The sequence below is a fragment of the Eublepharis macularius genome, chromosome 7, assembly GCF_028583425.1.
Source record: "Eublepharis macularius isolate TG4126 chromosome 7, MPM_Emac_v1.0, whole genome shotgun sequence".
Classification (NCBI taxonomy): domain Eukaryota; kingdom Metazoa; phylum Chordata; class Lepidosauria; order Squamata; family Eublepharidae; genus Eublepharis; species Eublepharis macularius.
Genome location: NC_072796.1, coordinates 65,277,127 through 65,295,190, shown reverse-complemented (window position 1 = coordinate 65,295,190; position 18,064 = coordinate 65,277,127). Strand labels below are relative to the sequence as shown.

Genomic DNA, 18,064 nt, shown 5'->3' with positions numbered 1-18,064 from the left:
CTGATAAATATATTTTACAAATAGTAATAGATTTTAAACACTTTTATCAGTATAACTTGTTTGAGCATTTTATTTCCATAAACCTCACTAGTGATTGCCACCTGTCAAAGCTGATTCAAAAGTGATTCCATATGTTGAACACAATTGTTTCAAGCACTTCTCATATTGATCATTCAGTTTTAAGGATTCTCGAAGAGCATATTTTAAATCTTCTATTTCATCAAAAAAATCCTGAAAAGAATGCCAGTACATACCTTTTAATTAAATTATACTTCCAAATGAGGCATAACATCTATCAACCATATATAATCTAAAAAAACCAAAAGAGTTATTGAAAACAAATACTCATTTGGCTCACATATTATTCTATTTAACTTCAAACTAATTTAGGATATACTCCTGATTCCCTTCTTACTGATGGAAGTTCTGATCTACTGCAATATATTCAATTTTTAAAAGAACACAAAGGCATCACTACCCAATCCCACTTATAGAGTAGACTTTATAAAACCTTAAAGACTTCTGTTCCTGCCAGGTATACTTCTGCGGCAATGAAGACTTAATTACAGGAAATTTGACACTGTTATCTATTTCACCTGAATATATACAATGAAAGATCAGTCAAAGGAATGCTGATTGTGTCCAAATTAAATTCACTGAATGTGGAACATTGTCTCTTCACATACTTTCTACAGATATTCATAAGAGGAGGTAAGGTAGAGACGTTGGGTTGAATCCAGCCAGCTTTTTATTCATTCTCATCTAGCTCCCCTCTTAATGACCAGCCATGTCCCACATACCTTTTGTCCCACTAGCTTAGCCTTTTTGGTGGTCAAAGGAGATTCCCTCCTTCCTTTCCTCAAGCACAAAAGCTTGTTGTATCCAAACCATTGCCTCAAATCTAAACAAATGAAAATTTCAGCCAAAAAGACCTTGATAGGGAGTTCCATAAAGGGGACACAGGTTGCTTGTGAATGCAGCAATCTAAGCGGACACTTCTAAGCACCTTTTTAGGAGGAGGGATATAACTAAATGCCACCCCCATGATGAACTACATTAGTCACACCACAGATGCATGCACAAAACAAGGCTCTGGGTACAACAGAATTTAACTCTGATGGCTGAATATTCATATGTAGCTTGCAGACTTGTCATGGCCTTAACGTGCCAACAAATCACCTTGTCTAATGCAGCAAGCTCATTTCTCAGCATTCTTCTTTCTTTAGACAGCTTTTCATTTTCCTTCTTCAGATGCTGGATCTCCAAAAGCAACTGGTCTACAATTTAAATTTGTATATATTGTCTTTAAACTCAAGAGCTCACTAAGAAACATAATCATGAAACACATTCATAATTTTCAGATTATGTATTTTTAGGGTTATATTTCTGGGCAAAATTAAAATTTGTCTTTTCTTATAAAATCCTCTTCTGAGCAAGCCTTGCCAGTATGAAGTCCTTCTAGCTGGAAACCTGCATACTGTAGATGCTATTGAGCCAAGTATAATTTTGTTGTCTGCTTATAACCTGCTTCCACAGATCAAAGCACCTCATCGGATCAGCCTTAAGGACTGCTACAGTGATAGGAAATTACAGCTGTGGGAAAGGGGCATTGAAAAGCCAAAGAAGCCCTTGAGCTACAAATATTGATACAAGTAGCACATGGATTACAAGAATACAAACTGAATCTACAAAGTGGGAGGGAGACAGTGTTATATGGTATGTGAAGCAGAGATGTATGGCTCTGGTCCACATGCCAAGCACATGTTGGCTTTAGCAGCCACAACATAAACCTTCGTCTGGAGCAGCTGAAGGCCATTCATAGCATCAGGTTGCCAGGGGAATACAATGCCATGTATAGTTCTCTACTTATGCCCCTTGCTCAGTCACATTTAACTGTACACATTCTTAAAAAACAAAATGAGTATCTGTTCAAGACAGTACCCAGCCTTTCAAAAGTTAATACAAAATTACTTGAAAGTGCAAGGCGACTTCCCAGAGATTGAGCACATTTTTAGAATTAATTCTAAGTATGTAAGTCAGAAGAAGGTACCTCGAGACATACTGTCATTTTTACTCATTAAAAATTGAAGGATACAATTTCATTACAACACAGAAAGGAATTGTTGAAAATTGAAGGAAAAGAAATACAAGTATTTCAAGATCTGCCACCAAATATAATAAAGAATTGAAAAGAATTTGGAAATCTTTTTGCTCTAGAAATATTCTTGGCACAGAGCAAGAAAATAATAACAGGTGAAAAAGTGGAAGCACTTCTTCAAGACTTGGAAACAGAGAACAGTACTCAAGGTTCGAGCTGAGAAGACGTGAGCCCTTCATCCAGAGTGAAAGAAGGAGTGATCAGTAAGAGGGGGGGGGAGAGAAGAAAGGTGGGAAAATAACAGAATTAAAATAATTTCACTGAATTTGAATGGTTTAAGTTTGCCTTCCAAAAGATCAAGAAGTTTCAATCAGTTGAGGAAATTAAAAACACGCATTGTATGTATTCAAAAGACCCATAGGAAAAACATTAAGAATATCTATTAAACTGTAAAAAAGTGGACAAGGTTTATACAGCATCATCGCAAGTGAAGAAAAAAGGTGTAGCAATTTATATTAACAGCCAGTGTCTGGAGATTCTTAAAGAACTCAAAGATAATAATGGAAGGTATCTGATTTCAAAGATCAAATTACCAGAAGGACAAGTATGCACACTGACGTCAATATATGCGACTAAGAATTCTAAAAAGTATTTTTTTAAAGTATTAGCAAGTATTATTAGACTGTCAGGAAGGAGAAATTTTAATTTTTAGAGATCTGAATTGGGTACCAGATTCCCAAATAAACATCTAAAAATCTGGGAGGGAATCTTCCTAAATATGTATTCAACTATATGCACATCTTGGAACTTGAAGATGTCTGGAGACTACTGGACCCAAAGGAGAAAGATTATACATATTTTTTCAGACAGGCATCAATGTAGAAACAGACTAAGTCCTCCAACTTCACCACTGACATTACCAATAGATGCCTATTATAAAATTACTACAAGAAACAGAATTGATCATGTAAATTACGAATATATGATAGACAAGCATGGAAAAATAAAAACATGGCAAGAAATTCAAGCTCAAGGGGAAAACATTCCATGGTTGCTGTACCATCAAGTGGTATCCAAATTCAAAGAGCAATGATCCAAAGAAGGTGGTCAACTAACAGATAAAATAGTGTTTGAACAACTAATTAGTGAAGAATCCAAAACACTTGTTAGGAAAAGTATATAAAATTTTATTGTAACATGAAACAGAGTAAGAACAAGTTAATAACTATGATAAAATAGATGCAAAAGTTTAAAGAAAATATCTCTATGAGCCAATGGGAAAATTGATGGACTAAAAAAATTAAATTTATGGATTGTCAAATGCTAAGGGAGAACTGGTATAAAAAATTTTTGGAAATTCCAAAAACTAATAAGAACTACAGAGGAAGGTGCTGGAAATGTCAATGTATGGATGGAACATTTTATCACATGTGGTGGACATGCAAGAAGGCAAGAAGATATTGGATAAAAATACATAATGAAATGCAAAAGATATTAAGGCTCCACTTTGTGTTGGACCCAAAAATATGTTATTAAATATTTTACCAAGTAATATTACAAAATAACACAGTGAACTTTTTAAATGGTGGTGAGAGTAGTATATGCAACAAAATGGAAGGCTGAACTTTGTCCAGATGTAACTGAATGAATGAATAAATGTATGTTTATGCATCAATGGCTAAATTAACCTCTTGTATACATAACAGACCAACTTCAGAATTTCAGGAAAAATGAAAAGTTTTTTTGACTGTGGCTGAAAGATAAGAAAAGTTATTTTAAATGCTGAACATAAAATGTTAAGTATAATGTATTTTAACATAAGTAAGTAGGGGATGGAAAGGAGAAATATTATGCAGTTTTAATACTGTTATATATATTCTGTTTTTGATATTATGTTTACTGTCTAATGTTACTTTCTGTTATATTATGTAGTTTTAATACTTTGTTACATATTCTGTTTTCGATATTCTGTTTGCTATCTAATGTTACTTTCTGTTATATATTCTGCTTCTGATATTTTCTCTACAGTCCATTATCTTCTGTTTCAATAAAATAATATTTTAAAAAATTAAAAAAGACAGTACCCTGCCAATTAAACCAAATAGGACAATAAAGGGAGTACAGGAATCCATGTCTACCCCAGACTTTGTTAGCTGAATCCAGTCTGCTGCTGTTAGAAAACAGCCAGGGGAGGGAATCACTGCAAAGGTTGCCAAGGAAGAAACAAAAGTACAGCATGTCAGGATGGGGAGAAAGGAGCAACCACAGGAAAAATTTAGAAGGCCAGCATTAATGTATCCTGGCTCCAGATGTGGCCCTAAAAATTGAAAAATTACAAAACATCTCCCCCACCAGGGACTTTTAAAAAATTTTCCAAAGGCAAAATTGGGAGAAATGTGGGAGATCTTCTGAGTGACACATCCATGACTGCAATACTGGAAGCGCTATTTTGTGGGATTTTGCATGGTCCAGTAAAAGTTATTACACTTCAGTCATTTTTGGATTTTCCCCCTATGGATCAACATAAAGGAAAATTTACAAAATGTAATGATTTGCTTTATAAAAAAGTATATAGTGTGTTCCAGAACAGTTGTGTACAAGCAACAGTATGTTTGGTCAGAGTGTAACTATATGATTTGAGTTGATTAGTGGGGGCCTGGTTGGGGCTGATTTACAGAGGCCTCATTTGTTTGGAATTTGCCACACTGTCTATTTTACTGGGGGAAAAGGATTTTTTAAAAAAAGAACAGCTTGTTCTTCTTCAAGTCTCAACATCGGTATCAAGACTTCTTAATTCCAGAGGGTTTTTTGTTCTATGTTCAGTACTTCAAGCTGAAGTACGAATTGCAGATTCAGAGTACAGTCTCATTCAAGTCACACAAAGAAGGATAAAGGCCCTACAAGCCAAATTCCATTCCATGGAACTCACAGCAATTCCTATTTCCAGAACTAAGATGCTTTATAAGTCTACCTATGGATAGAAAATAATCTATAACAATCCATATTCACATTCCTTCTGGAACAGCATGTGTCAAGAAGCATGAAGGCATCCCATATTCTTACCTAAATATCTGCAGGAACAACCCCCTTTCCTTTTGCACATACATTTGTTCGATGATGTTTTTCTCCGTGCTGCAGAAGTGCCTGAAACAGTTTTGTCCCTTTTTGAAATCTTTTTGCTTTCCAACTCCATTATCTTTTGTCTTGACAACTGAAGTTGTTGTTCCAGCTCATTAATTCTGACCTATGATAAAATAGTAGAACATATTTAATACATAAGAAAATGCTTACCACCTCAAGCATACCAGAAATATACTTGTGAATTAATTCAGGGTGACTTCTTTATTTACATTAGTAGTAAGCAACAAAAATAAGTGAAAAAGCAAAATCTCATCTAGATCAAAAATATGCAAAGCTGGGGGAGAAGAAAAGGATTTTTTTAAAAAAAAAACTCAATCTTTCTACAACGTATCATGTATTTCATGATACCCAGCTTGCATCTTTGAGTTCTTAGAACACCAATATCCCATGACCTACTGCAAAAGTAAAGCAAAATAGCACAGATCCACAGTTAAGCACTTTGGAACAGTCTGGATTTACATTACAAAGCTGGTACAGGGCAGTACCAATAATCTGCTCAGCAGGAACATGTGCAGCCCCATTCCAGCAATGGCGCTGCATGCATAGTCACAAATACATACTCTTCCCCCTACCCACCCACCCCCACCCAGGCCATACAGGATCTTAGGCATTTATGGAACACATCCAGAAGGGCATCTGTAGAGGTCTGTTTCTGTAAAAACAGTTACCTTTGCAACCGTTGATTCGATCATCACTCTGTGGGGGCAAACTTATTTAGTATTTACTTCGAACAGAAAAAAAAATCTTACTGAAAGTACTGCAATTGTTTCACTTTGTTCTTGATTTGTTTTTATTTCTTTATTATGCTTTCTCTGAAGATTACTGTACATCTGACGCAATCTGAAAAACAAAATATGAAAAAATAAGAAGGAATCACAGAAGCTTCAAACATAACACACAAACACAAACCCCACTGAAAGCAACTGAAGCTGCATAAAGGAAATGCTCAGGGGATTCCATTCACTACCTTCTTTGGGTTTGTTTTTAAAGAAAAAGTGGCTTGGGAGCACAAATGTATGGTTGATAGAATAACAGGAAGGTCCAGAGAGACCAACCAGAGGCAGAGAAGCAGCAACAACAGGCCCCAAGCTGCCCTTGACATGCTAGCACTGGGTGAAGCTGAGCCCAGATGTCTCTAGAGATTATGGAGATCACAGGATTTCAATCCTGACAGGAATCTATACAGTATGGCAGCAAGCCTGTTAATTGGCTGGTATATGCTCCTGCAGGAGACAGAGACAGGGAAACAGGAGAAGACAGAAGAAGATGCCACTCCCAATTCTGCAGACCTAACAAGGGCTGCAGGAGTTGATTGACCAAGAACTCCCTACCCCTCTCCTCCACTGAGGCTCCAAGCAAAGAGGACACAGGACTTGGTGACTCACACTTGTAGAACTGCCTCAGTAACGAATTCAAGACTGTACAATCTGCTTTACTACTGCAAGAAAAAGCTGTAAACTATTTGCTGTACACAGAAGTAAACTGAGGAAGACCAGCATCAAAAGGAGAGAATCTCAAAAGCAAAGGTAGGTTTAAGTTATTTCCGCGTGGACCTTTTGCTCCACCTTGGCATTCTTACAGCAGCATGGTTTTGGGGGGAATCCATATGGCACAGTCCTTTTTTCATCTTGCCTCTGTGTCTCCCCTGCTTTGCTGCAATCTTTCCCAAATCTGGTTTGGCATGATCTTTTGAAAAGATCACAGACAAAGTACTTTTGTGTGGGCAGGAAAGTATGCAATTTTAAAGATCCCACTCATACTGGCACTTTTCTTGCCTGAACCCCTGCAGCATCCAACCAACACCAGATGGCTTTTTCAGACTTTAAAAAAAAATCAGGACTTTCTATGTCACTGTAGTATTATAATGTTGATATATTGCCAACTTCATTTTTAAAAAGGAACTCTCTAATCATTTTCACTGCAGAGCTATAAGGGAAAAGGTTCAGACTACACACACACTCTTATAACTCCTCAATGAAAAAAGCTAGACTTTTTTTAAAAAGTAAAAGCTGAAGTAGATCACAGCAATAGATTGGTATAACATTACAAAGCTGTTGTTGCAATTCCTGAGATGTTGCAATTCCTGATTTTTTTAACAAACCCACTGCTGAAAGATGAGCAGCTGTGAAGGAATGACTCAAGAAAACTATGAGGAAAACCTATGTGGATGTTCCATTGCCACTCAGAATGTCTATTTTCAGCAGCAACAAAAGCTACAAAAAGAATTGGCTCCATCTAGAAGCAGCATCACATTATACAAACGCAAAGGGATAGCTTTGACATCTGACACTACAATCCTAAGAAGAGTTACACACTTCTAAGGGTGCAACTGTTTAGGATTGCAGTGTTAGTGTATCATTATACGCTCAGATATGTAGGAGTACACCTCACTGAATAGATTGACTTTCAAGTAACATGTTATTCCTAAAAAAGCTTACCGAGCAGTTTCCTTTGCTGCTTCATGTTGCCTGCTGTAAACTCCATCACCTCTATTCCATAAACGTATTTCCGTTTGAACTAGCACACTAAATCAAATGAATAAAATGATTTTAAAATGTAATTATTTGAACTTAAAACTATACATTTACTGAATCTTTTAATCTAAACATTTACAACTGGAATTGCACTATCAAAGGTTCATCAAAAATACATTCCATCTCTGGTACAGTCGCATTTGGGATTATTTTATACTGAAAAAATTAGCCGATCAAATCACACAGCTAGAATCCTCAAGGTATAACTCATCTTTCTTCGGACAATGATTACCAGTCCTGGAATTCCTTACAGACAATGAATCATTGAATTTATCAACCACTGATAAGGAGTGCTATAAAGCTTTAATATACTACTGACGACACTCAACAATAATTTTTTTTCTTTTTTATTACCTTTAACAATTGTATATACTGCTAAATACGAGTGTTACATGTATAGAACTTACTTTATGATTGTTTACTCTAAACGTTTAATGTTAAAGTTACAAGTTGGAGTTTAAAAGTTATATGTTTGTATTATAAAAATTACTGACACAATAAAAACTGTCTCTTTTCAACTACTTTTATCATCTAAATGTGATGATTTTTTATAGTTCGGTTCTGAAATGTTTTTGTCACCAAAGTAAAACTTTCCTGCTAGAATCCTTGGCTGGATTTTTTTTAACTTTTTCAGACAAAGCAACTTGTCTTCTTTGCAATGCAGTGTTCAGCCTTTTTTTAAAAAAAAAAAACTTTTTCTTCTGTTCTCAAGTGTTCTCTGCAATTCTGATTCACTGCAATGTCAGTGCACTTTTGCCAGCACTGTTTTTTTATTTTCCTGCCCATTTTCAACACAATCTACTTTTTTTAATAGATAGGGGCAGGGTTTTTTTTGTGGGAAAAGAGGTGGTGGAACTCTGTGGTGGAACGCAGGACCGCACAGTGACATCACTTTGGGTCAGCTGGAACAAGGGAGTTTTTTAAAGTTTAAATTGCCCTTGGTGAAAATGGTCACATGGCTGGTGGCCCCGCCCCCTGATCTCCAGACAGAGGGAAGTTTAGATTGGCGCGGAGGGCAATCTAAACTCCCCTCTGTCTGGAGATCAGGGGGCAGGGCTACCAGCCATGTGACCATTTTCAAGAGGTACCGGAACTCCGTTCCACCGCGTTCCTGCTGAAAAAAAGCCCTGGATAGGGGTTACCGTTATAGTGCTATAGCATTGTAATGATAGATGTAGCAGCAGGTTCTCTGAATTCCCACCTCTCATTTTTTAAAAAAGTTTTCAGCCCCTTCTCTTTTTCCTTATATGTCCGTAAGGGAAGGGGCTAGAGACTTACTTTTTAAAAAAAAGAAAGCTAGGGATTCAGAGAAGCTGTTACTAGGGGTCTGCATAATGGAAAAAACAAGCTGAAATTACACACAGAACTCACTGGTTCAGCTCGGTAAAGCAGGTTCCAGAGCAGTGAACCAAATTCAGGAAACTAAACTGAAATGAGCCTCTTCTGCCCAAGGGTTTGTGTGTTTTCACTGGGCTTCCTTGCATTCCTGAGCAGCACCAATCAGATCCCAGGGGGAGAGAGAACTTATGTTATTAATTAACCTTGTTGGCTAGAAGGGAGAATGAAACCAATGCACACAGCATAAGAGCATCTCCCCATCCCACCTCGTAGCTATCCACCCTGCCAATCCAGTCCTTACAAGGGGAGACCCCCTCCCCTCCTATCAGCTTAGAAAACGTTTGGAAGGAATAGAATGTAATTCAAAAGACACTTCCCTGAGAGTAAGCACTATTGAATAACACGGGACTTACATTTGAGTAAACCTACTGGGGTGCATCTTGGTTTGTTTTGCATTGCTAACCAGGTACTGATCTGTCTCCCTCTCCCAATGAGGACACTTGGAATCACTGTGAGGAAAAGTGCCACGGGAGGAGGTCTGTTCAATAAATCAAATGTGCTAAAAGCCCTGGAAGACTTCAATCATACATTGCAATTCTAAAGAAACTTCCCCAGGATCAAGCACTATTGAATAACATGGGACTTACATCTGAGTAGACCTGTTTAGGATTGCTTCCGTAGTCTTTCAAGGGCCTCTCTTTTTCTGAGTTAATTGGCAAGCATGTAACTTCTCTCTTTCAAAAACAATCCTGCCTGCCCCCACAGCAAAAGAAAAACTTAAGATTTGTTTGAGCGGGTAATCAGCCAATCATCCATCCTGCCTGCCTGCCTGCCTGCCTGCCTGCCTGCCTGCACTTGAGAGATGGAGATGATTGGCAGCAAGAACGCCCCATTTTGCAGCGGAATGCTGAGGGGTTTGGCTTTGCCCTCATTATGGGAGCAAAGCACCAGGAAACAAGAAACCAACAGGCAGCTGCAGAATGCAAATATAATAAGATACTGGGACTATAGAAAAAGAAAAAACATGGAACAGGATTGTGTTTTGCACGTCCATGAGATTTTGAACTGCTGTTCTCATCTTGGTAGCCCTGTGATTAACTATAGACTCATATAAAAAAAATCATTATGGCTTTAAGATAATTTCAAAGCTGATTATAGCATGCTAAATTTAAATCTTTAGAAAACGGAAACATACTCAGATTAGTAATAGCCATAGATTCGGATCCCATATTAGATTATTGAAGATATATGGAGTTAACAATCTATACATGTGTGAAACATTCACAAGAATGTTAACATATCAGCAATTATTGAATCAACTCATACTTCCATTCTTCCAAAAAAAGTGTGTGAATTGGCTCTCAGTTTAAGCTGAAGAACACTGATCTGTCAGTAATGTTAGCTTGGATTCAATGCTGGTTAGCCGGTATGCTAACGTGGTTGTTATACGACACACAGAATGACAGCCAAAGATAGAGCCCTGACTTGAAACTTTGACACACAAGGAACACATTTCCATTTCTTACTTCTTCTTTGAGACGCAAACAGGCATTGACTTATTTTGCTCATCAAGTTGCTTTTGTGTCTGTGCCAAGTCATATTCCAACTGCTTGTTTTTTAGGCGTACATGTCTCAGCTTCTTAAGTAGCAGTTCATTTTCCTGATGAAGCTGAAGAAGTGAGAGGGAAACACAGATACAGATTAGGGTTATCTGATTGAACTGGAAACTCGCATTGTATCTGTTGCCATTCTTGAAAGATGTTCTTGCTTTAATGAAAAGCCTTTTACAAAGCCTAACCTGCTTGTACCAATTCTATAAGACTCTTCACATTTTATATGGCACAAAACAAAAAAGTGTTTTATGACTGTTTCCTACACTATTTTCCTAAAACACGAGAGGTATCCCTTCTCTCGGGTACCTCTAATAGCCATACTTTATAGTATCATGCAAGGAGTGCCTTTTTACCATACTTCTCACTAAAGAGGGAAGCATGCTTCAGGTCATCCCATGTATATCAAAGACCCTTTTGGTTCCTCTTTTATTTCTACTCAGCTGTCTGCTCCTTTTGCCACTTTCTCTTCATCATTTGTCACTTCATTCTTATTCTTCAAAGACTCTCAAAACCTAGTTTTTCATTTAAGAAATTACCTAAATCACCTAATTCATTCTTACCTAATTCATTCTTACTGTTAAATCTGCCTGGTCACAGCACCCCTTCCTCATCTAATTGTAAACACTATGGATAAGTCGCTTATGTTTTTCTAAAGCCTTGCACACCAGTGTGTTAAATCAACATTTCTTAAACCTTGAGAAAACATGCATCCCCTTCAGCCCTACTAGACTTTACAGATTTCAAGCCATTTTTTCCTTCTACAGAGCTTCCCCACACACTTAGTGCCATTTATTCCTGCTTCCTACAGCCCTTCTTCCGAGAACATTTCATGTGCATCTGAAATGACTAGGCCTGTACCAGTAAAGAACTTGTAATCACCAGACCTTTATTTCAGCAATCACAATGGAATCATGATACACACTTTGGCCTTACCAGTTTGGGCAACGGTGGAGAGTGCCGGCAAGTCATAGCTGACTTATGGCAACCCCTGGCAGGGTTTTCATCAAGAGAGACTAACATAGGTGGTTTGCCATTGCTTGCCTCTGCAACCCTGGTCTTCATTGAAAGTCTCTCATCCAATTACTAACCAAGGCTAACCCTGCTTAGCTTCTCAGATCTGACGAGATCAGGCTTGCCTGGGCTATCCAGGCACCAATATAGAACACATTTCCTTCCACATACATACACAAGTTTTCACTAGTCCCTGGTTGGAGAAACACTGCATTAAAAGAAATTTAAAAAATGTGCAGCTATATTGCCAGGGGATCTTGCCTCTACTTATTGAAGTATATATTCACATAAAGACCGTGTAGTGTTATGGGAGCCAGTATGCAGCAGATAACACATGTATTTTGGAATAACCTGTGAAAGCTCAAGATCTAAACATTGTCCTAGGACAGCCAGTCACTGTCATTTATAGCACCAGGGTTGTTGCAAGACTGGCAGTCCACTGAAGTCAGTGGGTTTAGGATGCAAGTCTGCTTACCTGTAAGTCCCACTGTATTTGGTTTGGCTTACTCTCGGTTAAACATGCATAGAATTGCACTGTTACAGAGTTATTTCACTTATTTCAATAAGCATAGAGTGGGACAATTTTACATAATGTTGCATAGAGAACCAGCATTACATAGTAGTTAGTGTGTCAGACTAGGATCTGGGAGACCCAAGTTCAAACACCCGATGTACCATGGATTACCTTGGGCTAGTAACACTCTCTTAGCTTAACCTACCTCACAGGATTGGTGTGAGGATGAGAGAACGATGCATGTCACTTTGGGTCTCCGTGGGGGAGAAAGGTAGGGTATAAGTGAAGTAAATAAATAGGGTTGCACTACAAATGCAACTATTTTTAAAAGCTTTGTTAACTGGCAAGAGCTTGGAAAGCACTGTATGGCTCTCCAGTAGGCAATGGGTAGATTTAAATAGATGTATTTAAAGTGGGTAATAATGAGGCGCTCTTTCTCTTAGGGACACCACTTGCTTCTTTATGGAGCATGTGTACTTTTTAACACTTGTGAATGACACTCAGCACAGATCAATTTTCCCACGAACACATGAAGCTACCCATACTGGGTTCACTTGTCCCTCAGGCTCATTATTGGCAGCGGCTTGGCTTTCCACGAGCTTAGGCAGAGGTCTTTCAAATCATTTATTTCTGAATCCTTTTAACTGGAGATTGGGGGGGGGGGCACGAGGAGGACTGAACCGGGACTTTATGCATGCAGATGTCTACCACCCATGGTCCCAGCGGCATGAAGATCGGGGATCTGTGTTGTATCATCTCGACATTTGGCCACCTAACGGGACACAAACTATCCGGCGATCCCTCTCTGTTCTGTTTCTGAAATGTGTATCCAGTAGTCGAAGTGTCGACGGATCATCTTTGTCGCTCAGGCGGGGAGGGAGGCGCCGGGCTGAGGCAAAAGAAAGAGGACAAGCGTCTAGGGGGGAGAAGGGGCCGCTCCCCCCTCCCCGGGACGCTTCCGGCCACTCACTTGGATGCAACTGTGAACGGAGGGCAGCGTCCTCTGCCCCCCTCCTCTGGCCTCCCACATAGCCCAGAACCGGGCACCAGAGGGAGGGCCAAGACCTCCCTCCGCACACAACAGCCAGTAAGACTGTACAATGGGCGCCTTGCCGACAGACAGGGCGGAGACCCGGGCCAAAGCAGAGCGTTCCGGTCTTCAATGGGGAAAAAGCGCAGGCGACGGTGTAGGCAAAGCCCCTACAAACGGGCAGCCCTCAACAGTGCCTGCCTGGACGTCTGTATGTGTTGATCGCACTGAGAATGCGATGGTCAACGGAGGCAGATTCATAACTGCGGCGGGGCGGGGTGGGTTCTGCCTCAAAGGATCCTTTAAAAAAAAACGTTTAGACTCATAGGCAATCGCCGTGTGTGATTGACTAATGCAGAAACAAGCAGAGGAACAACCTTCCTCCACTGAAACGAACTGAGTGAGGTCATCACGATGCGACGGCTGATTCACACACACCCCACCCACTTCCGTGCCTTTGTGCTAAAGGGTTTCCCGGGAAACAGGGCACTGAATTGGCGGGGAGACGTCATAAAGAGCAATTTTAGTCTGTTGCAACCAAAATGTCAAGGAAGTCCTGTTGTACCTTAAAAGCTAACATGTTAATAACACAAGTCCCATCGCATTAAATGTCACTTTAGTTGGCAGAGGGATTAATGTGCAGGGCAAAAAAGAGCAAAAGGGCAAGGAAGACAGTTTTGCTACAAAGAGTGGCCAGAAAGCCCAATTGCCTGCCCAGAATAATACTGTCACCAGAAACTTCAAAGAACAAGCGAAAACAGAATCCTGCAGAAGGGGGTTGTGATTTTACCAACTATTGAGGAAGGGGCAAAGTAGGACAAATATGAACAGTGAACATAAACTTTTAAGGAGAAGCAATTACTTTTTGTGATGAGCTAACCATTTATATGCCTTTCTCTCGGATGGGATCAGGCTCACCTGGGCTATTCAGGTCAGGGTCATTTTATTAATACTAAATCCAAATCTTACATTATCAAACCTGAATATAAACTCCAACTGTGCAGTTTGTGTAATAGTTAAAGAGTGTTGGACTAGGATCTGGGAAACCCACCCAGGTTCAAATCCCCAGCCTACCATGGAAGCTCACTGGGTGACCTGGGGCCAGTCATACACTGTGACAGCCAAACCTACCTCACAGTGTTGTTGTGAGGATAAAATAGAGGAGAGGAGAATGTTGTAAGCTGCTTTGAGTCCCTAGGGAGGGAAAGGCAACGAAGTAAAATAGAAATTAAAAATTCTTGCTGGAGCCTCTCTATAATAAAATGTCTGTTGAAGGACAGTCTAGGGTTGTTATGCAGTCAGGAAAACCACCTCTGAATGTCTCTTGCCTTGAAAACCTATGGGAGTTGTCATAAATTGCCAGCAACTTGACGGTACCTTCCACCACCTCCATCACCATTATGTCTATTGTGGATGCCTTAGGGTGACTCAAATGCTCCTAGTCCTACAATAGTTCCTTGGTGTTTCAATGTTTAATGTTTAATTTAATTCTGTTCATTTTCTTGCACAAAGACTGTCCCATTTGGCTAAAGTAAATGGCAGAAGAGTATTGCTGGCATATGATAGCATATACCACCCTGAGAATAAGCAAGTGAAAGGACCCTTGATGATAATATTAAGTGCTGTGATAGTGTCAGTTGGATAGATATGAGGTCAGAGTTGGCCCCAGGGTTTGTTGCAGACACTAGTACCTGTTTGTATTTCCATTGGGTGTTCCATTCATGCTTGTCAGAACTTGTTTCAGGCTGGGAGACTGTCTGAAAACAAGGACCATTTTACCTCTCTAGCCCATGACAGGAAATAAAAGTCTTTTAGAGGGAAAAGATTTCTGTATGCAGGATTCCATATTTCGTAGTTATATGTAGTAAATAGAAGACTCCTGACCAACACTGCAGGGAAACATGTAAAGTTTTGCTCCTGTGCCCCTAAAGTTTAGTGGAGCCTGAAAACAATCATGTAGAAGGTGATGTTAGAGAGATGGCTCTCAGACTCTTGTTTGTAATCAAATTTGATTGTGACCACCACAGCACTTCCTTTGTCAGCCTCTTTGACAAGAACAGCAATTTCATTTCTGAAACCTGGATGGCATTACATTGTGTGAAGTTGGGATTATGGGACAAGCAATGTTGCTTGTCCACAGTTTCAGAAGTACTCAGTGTAAAAACTGATCCGGGGAAATCCATGTTGAGTCTTTCTTTTTATAGTGCAAAGAGGATGTTTGCTGTATGTTGGTGTAATGCTTAGAGGTGTGCTGAAATTATTCCTTCTATTGAAGAAGGCAGAAAGAAGCTTCCAGATCGCTGCAGAACTATGTCATCTATTTGGATCTGGATGGAGCAGAAGGAGAATCCCCAAGCTATGACAGACTCTTCTACTAGGCTCAGGTTGTGGCAGAACAGATTGAGAATGTTGCAGTGTTGTGGCTCTCTGTAACATGGAGGAAGCTTGAAAGCTTCTGTTTTTTCTGTAGAGAGCCATAGTCATTGGCTGAGAATAGTATCATTTTCAGCTTACTGACACTTTGCCTTCATATGACCCTGGAATAATTTGTTGTTGTTGATATTATTTGTCCGGGGTCGCAGGGCCTCCCCCCACCCCACCCCACCCCCGACTTATCTTCACCCACCAGGACACTGAAGCCAGGAGCAAACACCGCCAAGCCAGGGCTGCCATAGGAGCCAGAGTTAGCAGTCGACCAGAAATGAGGGATCCAAAGGCTGCAGCTGCAGCACCATCAAGCCACAGCCACTGCTGGGGCTGGCAATGGAGGAGCTGGCTGACGGGCAAGGCCCCAGAGGCCACAACCATGCTGCAATTGCCTGGGGGGCTTTCCCACCATCAGTGGGCTAGGTGGCTGCCCTCCCCAGCAGCACTAAACACAGCTCAGCTTGCAGAACACTCGTTAGTAGCATTGCCACAGACAGCTGGGGCAGGGCCATCAGAGAGAGCACAGGCGCAGCAGCCTGGCTGCCGTGCTGGCTGGAGCAGGCTGGCCAGCCCCATCCTGCAGAACTGCCCTAAAGGACCAGGGAGAGGGCAGGGGTGGGGAGAACCCCTGAAAGCTCTTGGAAAGGCCTTCAGCCCCCTCAATCAGCCCAGGACAGGAGGGACCAAACCTGGGGTAGGATGGAGCCTAGGGGAGGGAACCCTCTCAGGACAGCTCTATAAAGTCTATTCCAGGGTGGCCAGGAAGGAAGAATACTGAGTAGTCTAGTGGCAAGAGAGAAAGGCAATAGGCTACTCAGAGGGGAGGGGGGCTCAAGGGTGCTGTAAACCCTCCTCCTCATTTCTGAGGCACACCAGCAGCTGACCTGGACAAGCAGGCCAGCCTGGAAGGTGAGCTGCACCCCCAAGCTCCAGTGCCTGACATCATCATCATTATTGTTGTTGTTATTGGAGAGCTAAGTCAAATGTTGTATAGTCCAGATGGCACAAAAAATGATATTGTTTCTTTGCACACAGCAGGCTATCATATCACAGGAAGTGAGCATGAATGTAATGTTAGCTTAAATGAGATGTGAATTACAGTGTTAGTCTGTTGGAAGCAGAGAAGCTTTCTTTCCCTGGAATTTCTACATAAATTAGAATATAAAAACATGACTAATTCTATAAAAGTTAGTTTCTGCAGTGATCCTGGTTGGAATGTGACTTTTGAAAGAAGCCCTTTAAAACACAACACTCAAAAACATACCACCTGATGATCAACACAATTTCAGTTTCATCAAGCTGAAGCTATTTTTAGTTAACAGCTTTAAATAGGAAATATGCACTGAGCAATTATGAAGGTTTGATGTAAAGGTGAGAAGACTGGAGCACTATACAAGTGGGAAATACTCTGCATTCATGATCAGGACTGCTTCTGTTTGGCAACATTTCCCTGTTTTTCTCTCATTAATGGAACTTCCACACAGTGGTTCCCACCAGACTTTCCTCTCATTTTCCCCTCCCTCAGTAGTAGGAATATTATTATAATGGTAGGATGCTAGAGCAACATACCTAAAAATTTTAAAAAATGGCAGATGACTTCATACCTTCTCACTCCAGCTTCCCCGAAACCCACTTTCAGTAAGGTCTTCCCAGAAAGATCATACCAAACCAGATTTGGAGAAACTTGCAGCAGAGCTAGGGAAATCCTGGAAAGTGGGCAAAAGCATATTTGAGCTTCTACATGACAAAAACTGCTGCTGTTCAGGGGAGGGGCAGAGAGGGGCAAGAACTCCATATAGAAGCCACCATGGTGATCCAAAGGCTGAAGTATAAACTCTTGCAATATTACTACTGCCATATATAAGAAAGGAATTTACACATGAAATAGGGGGACTACAGCCAGAACAAATTGCAACTAAGATTAATCCTCAGAATAAGGCACCTAGCTCTACTGCCCACTCACCAGAGAATCAGGAGATGCTGATTGATTTGACCTCCCGTTTCCCTGGGGCGAACAAAACTGCTCTGCTGTCTAGCTCTCCAGCAATGTGCCCACCCTTGCAGACTTTGAAAGCAATCTGTTGGCATCCTTTGGACTACTTCCCATCTTTGAGCAAAATGATACACTTTCCAGATTGCAAAATTTAATAATCACTCTGGAAAATATTAGGTTGCAGAAAACTCAGGACATTGAAAGAGATCGTTTATATGCTAAGGGGACAGCTATTGAGTCCACAAAAATTAACTTCATACAAAGCTGCAAGCATTTTGAGCCCTTTTCCCCAATTGGCCTTTCCTACTAGCCTAAGAGAAAAGGAACCTTGACACCTCTAGAGGTGAGAATAATTGACTAAATAA

General features: G+C 40.3%; 1 protein-coding gene across 1 annotated transcript; it reads right to left on the bottom strand.

Moving 5' to 3' along the window:
• LOC129333017 (centrosomal protein of 290 kDa-like) lies at positions 1-13,399 on the bottom strand. Its single transcript, XM_054984308.1, has 7 exons — positions 13,220-13,399; positions 10,638-10,780; positions 7,678-7,764; positions 5,989-6,079; positions 5,162-5,342; positions 1,180-1,277; positions 1-231 (listed from the first exon to the last, which is right to left on the bottom strand). Exons 1-7 carry the CDS (start codon positions 13,277-13,279, stop codon positions 88-90), a joined length of 804 nt encoding a protein of 267 aa, XP_054840283.1. The 5' UTR covers positions 13,280-13,399; the 3' UTR covers positions 1-87.
• Between the last annotated feature and the right edge of the window lie 4,665 nt (positions 13,400-18,064).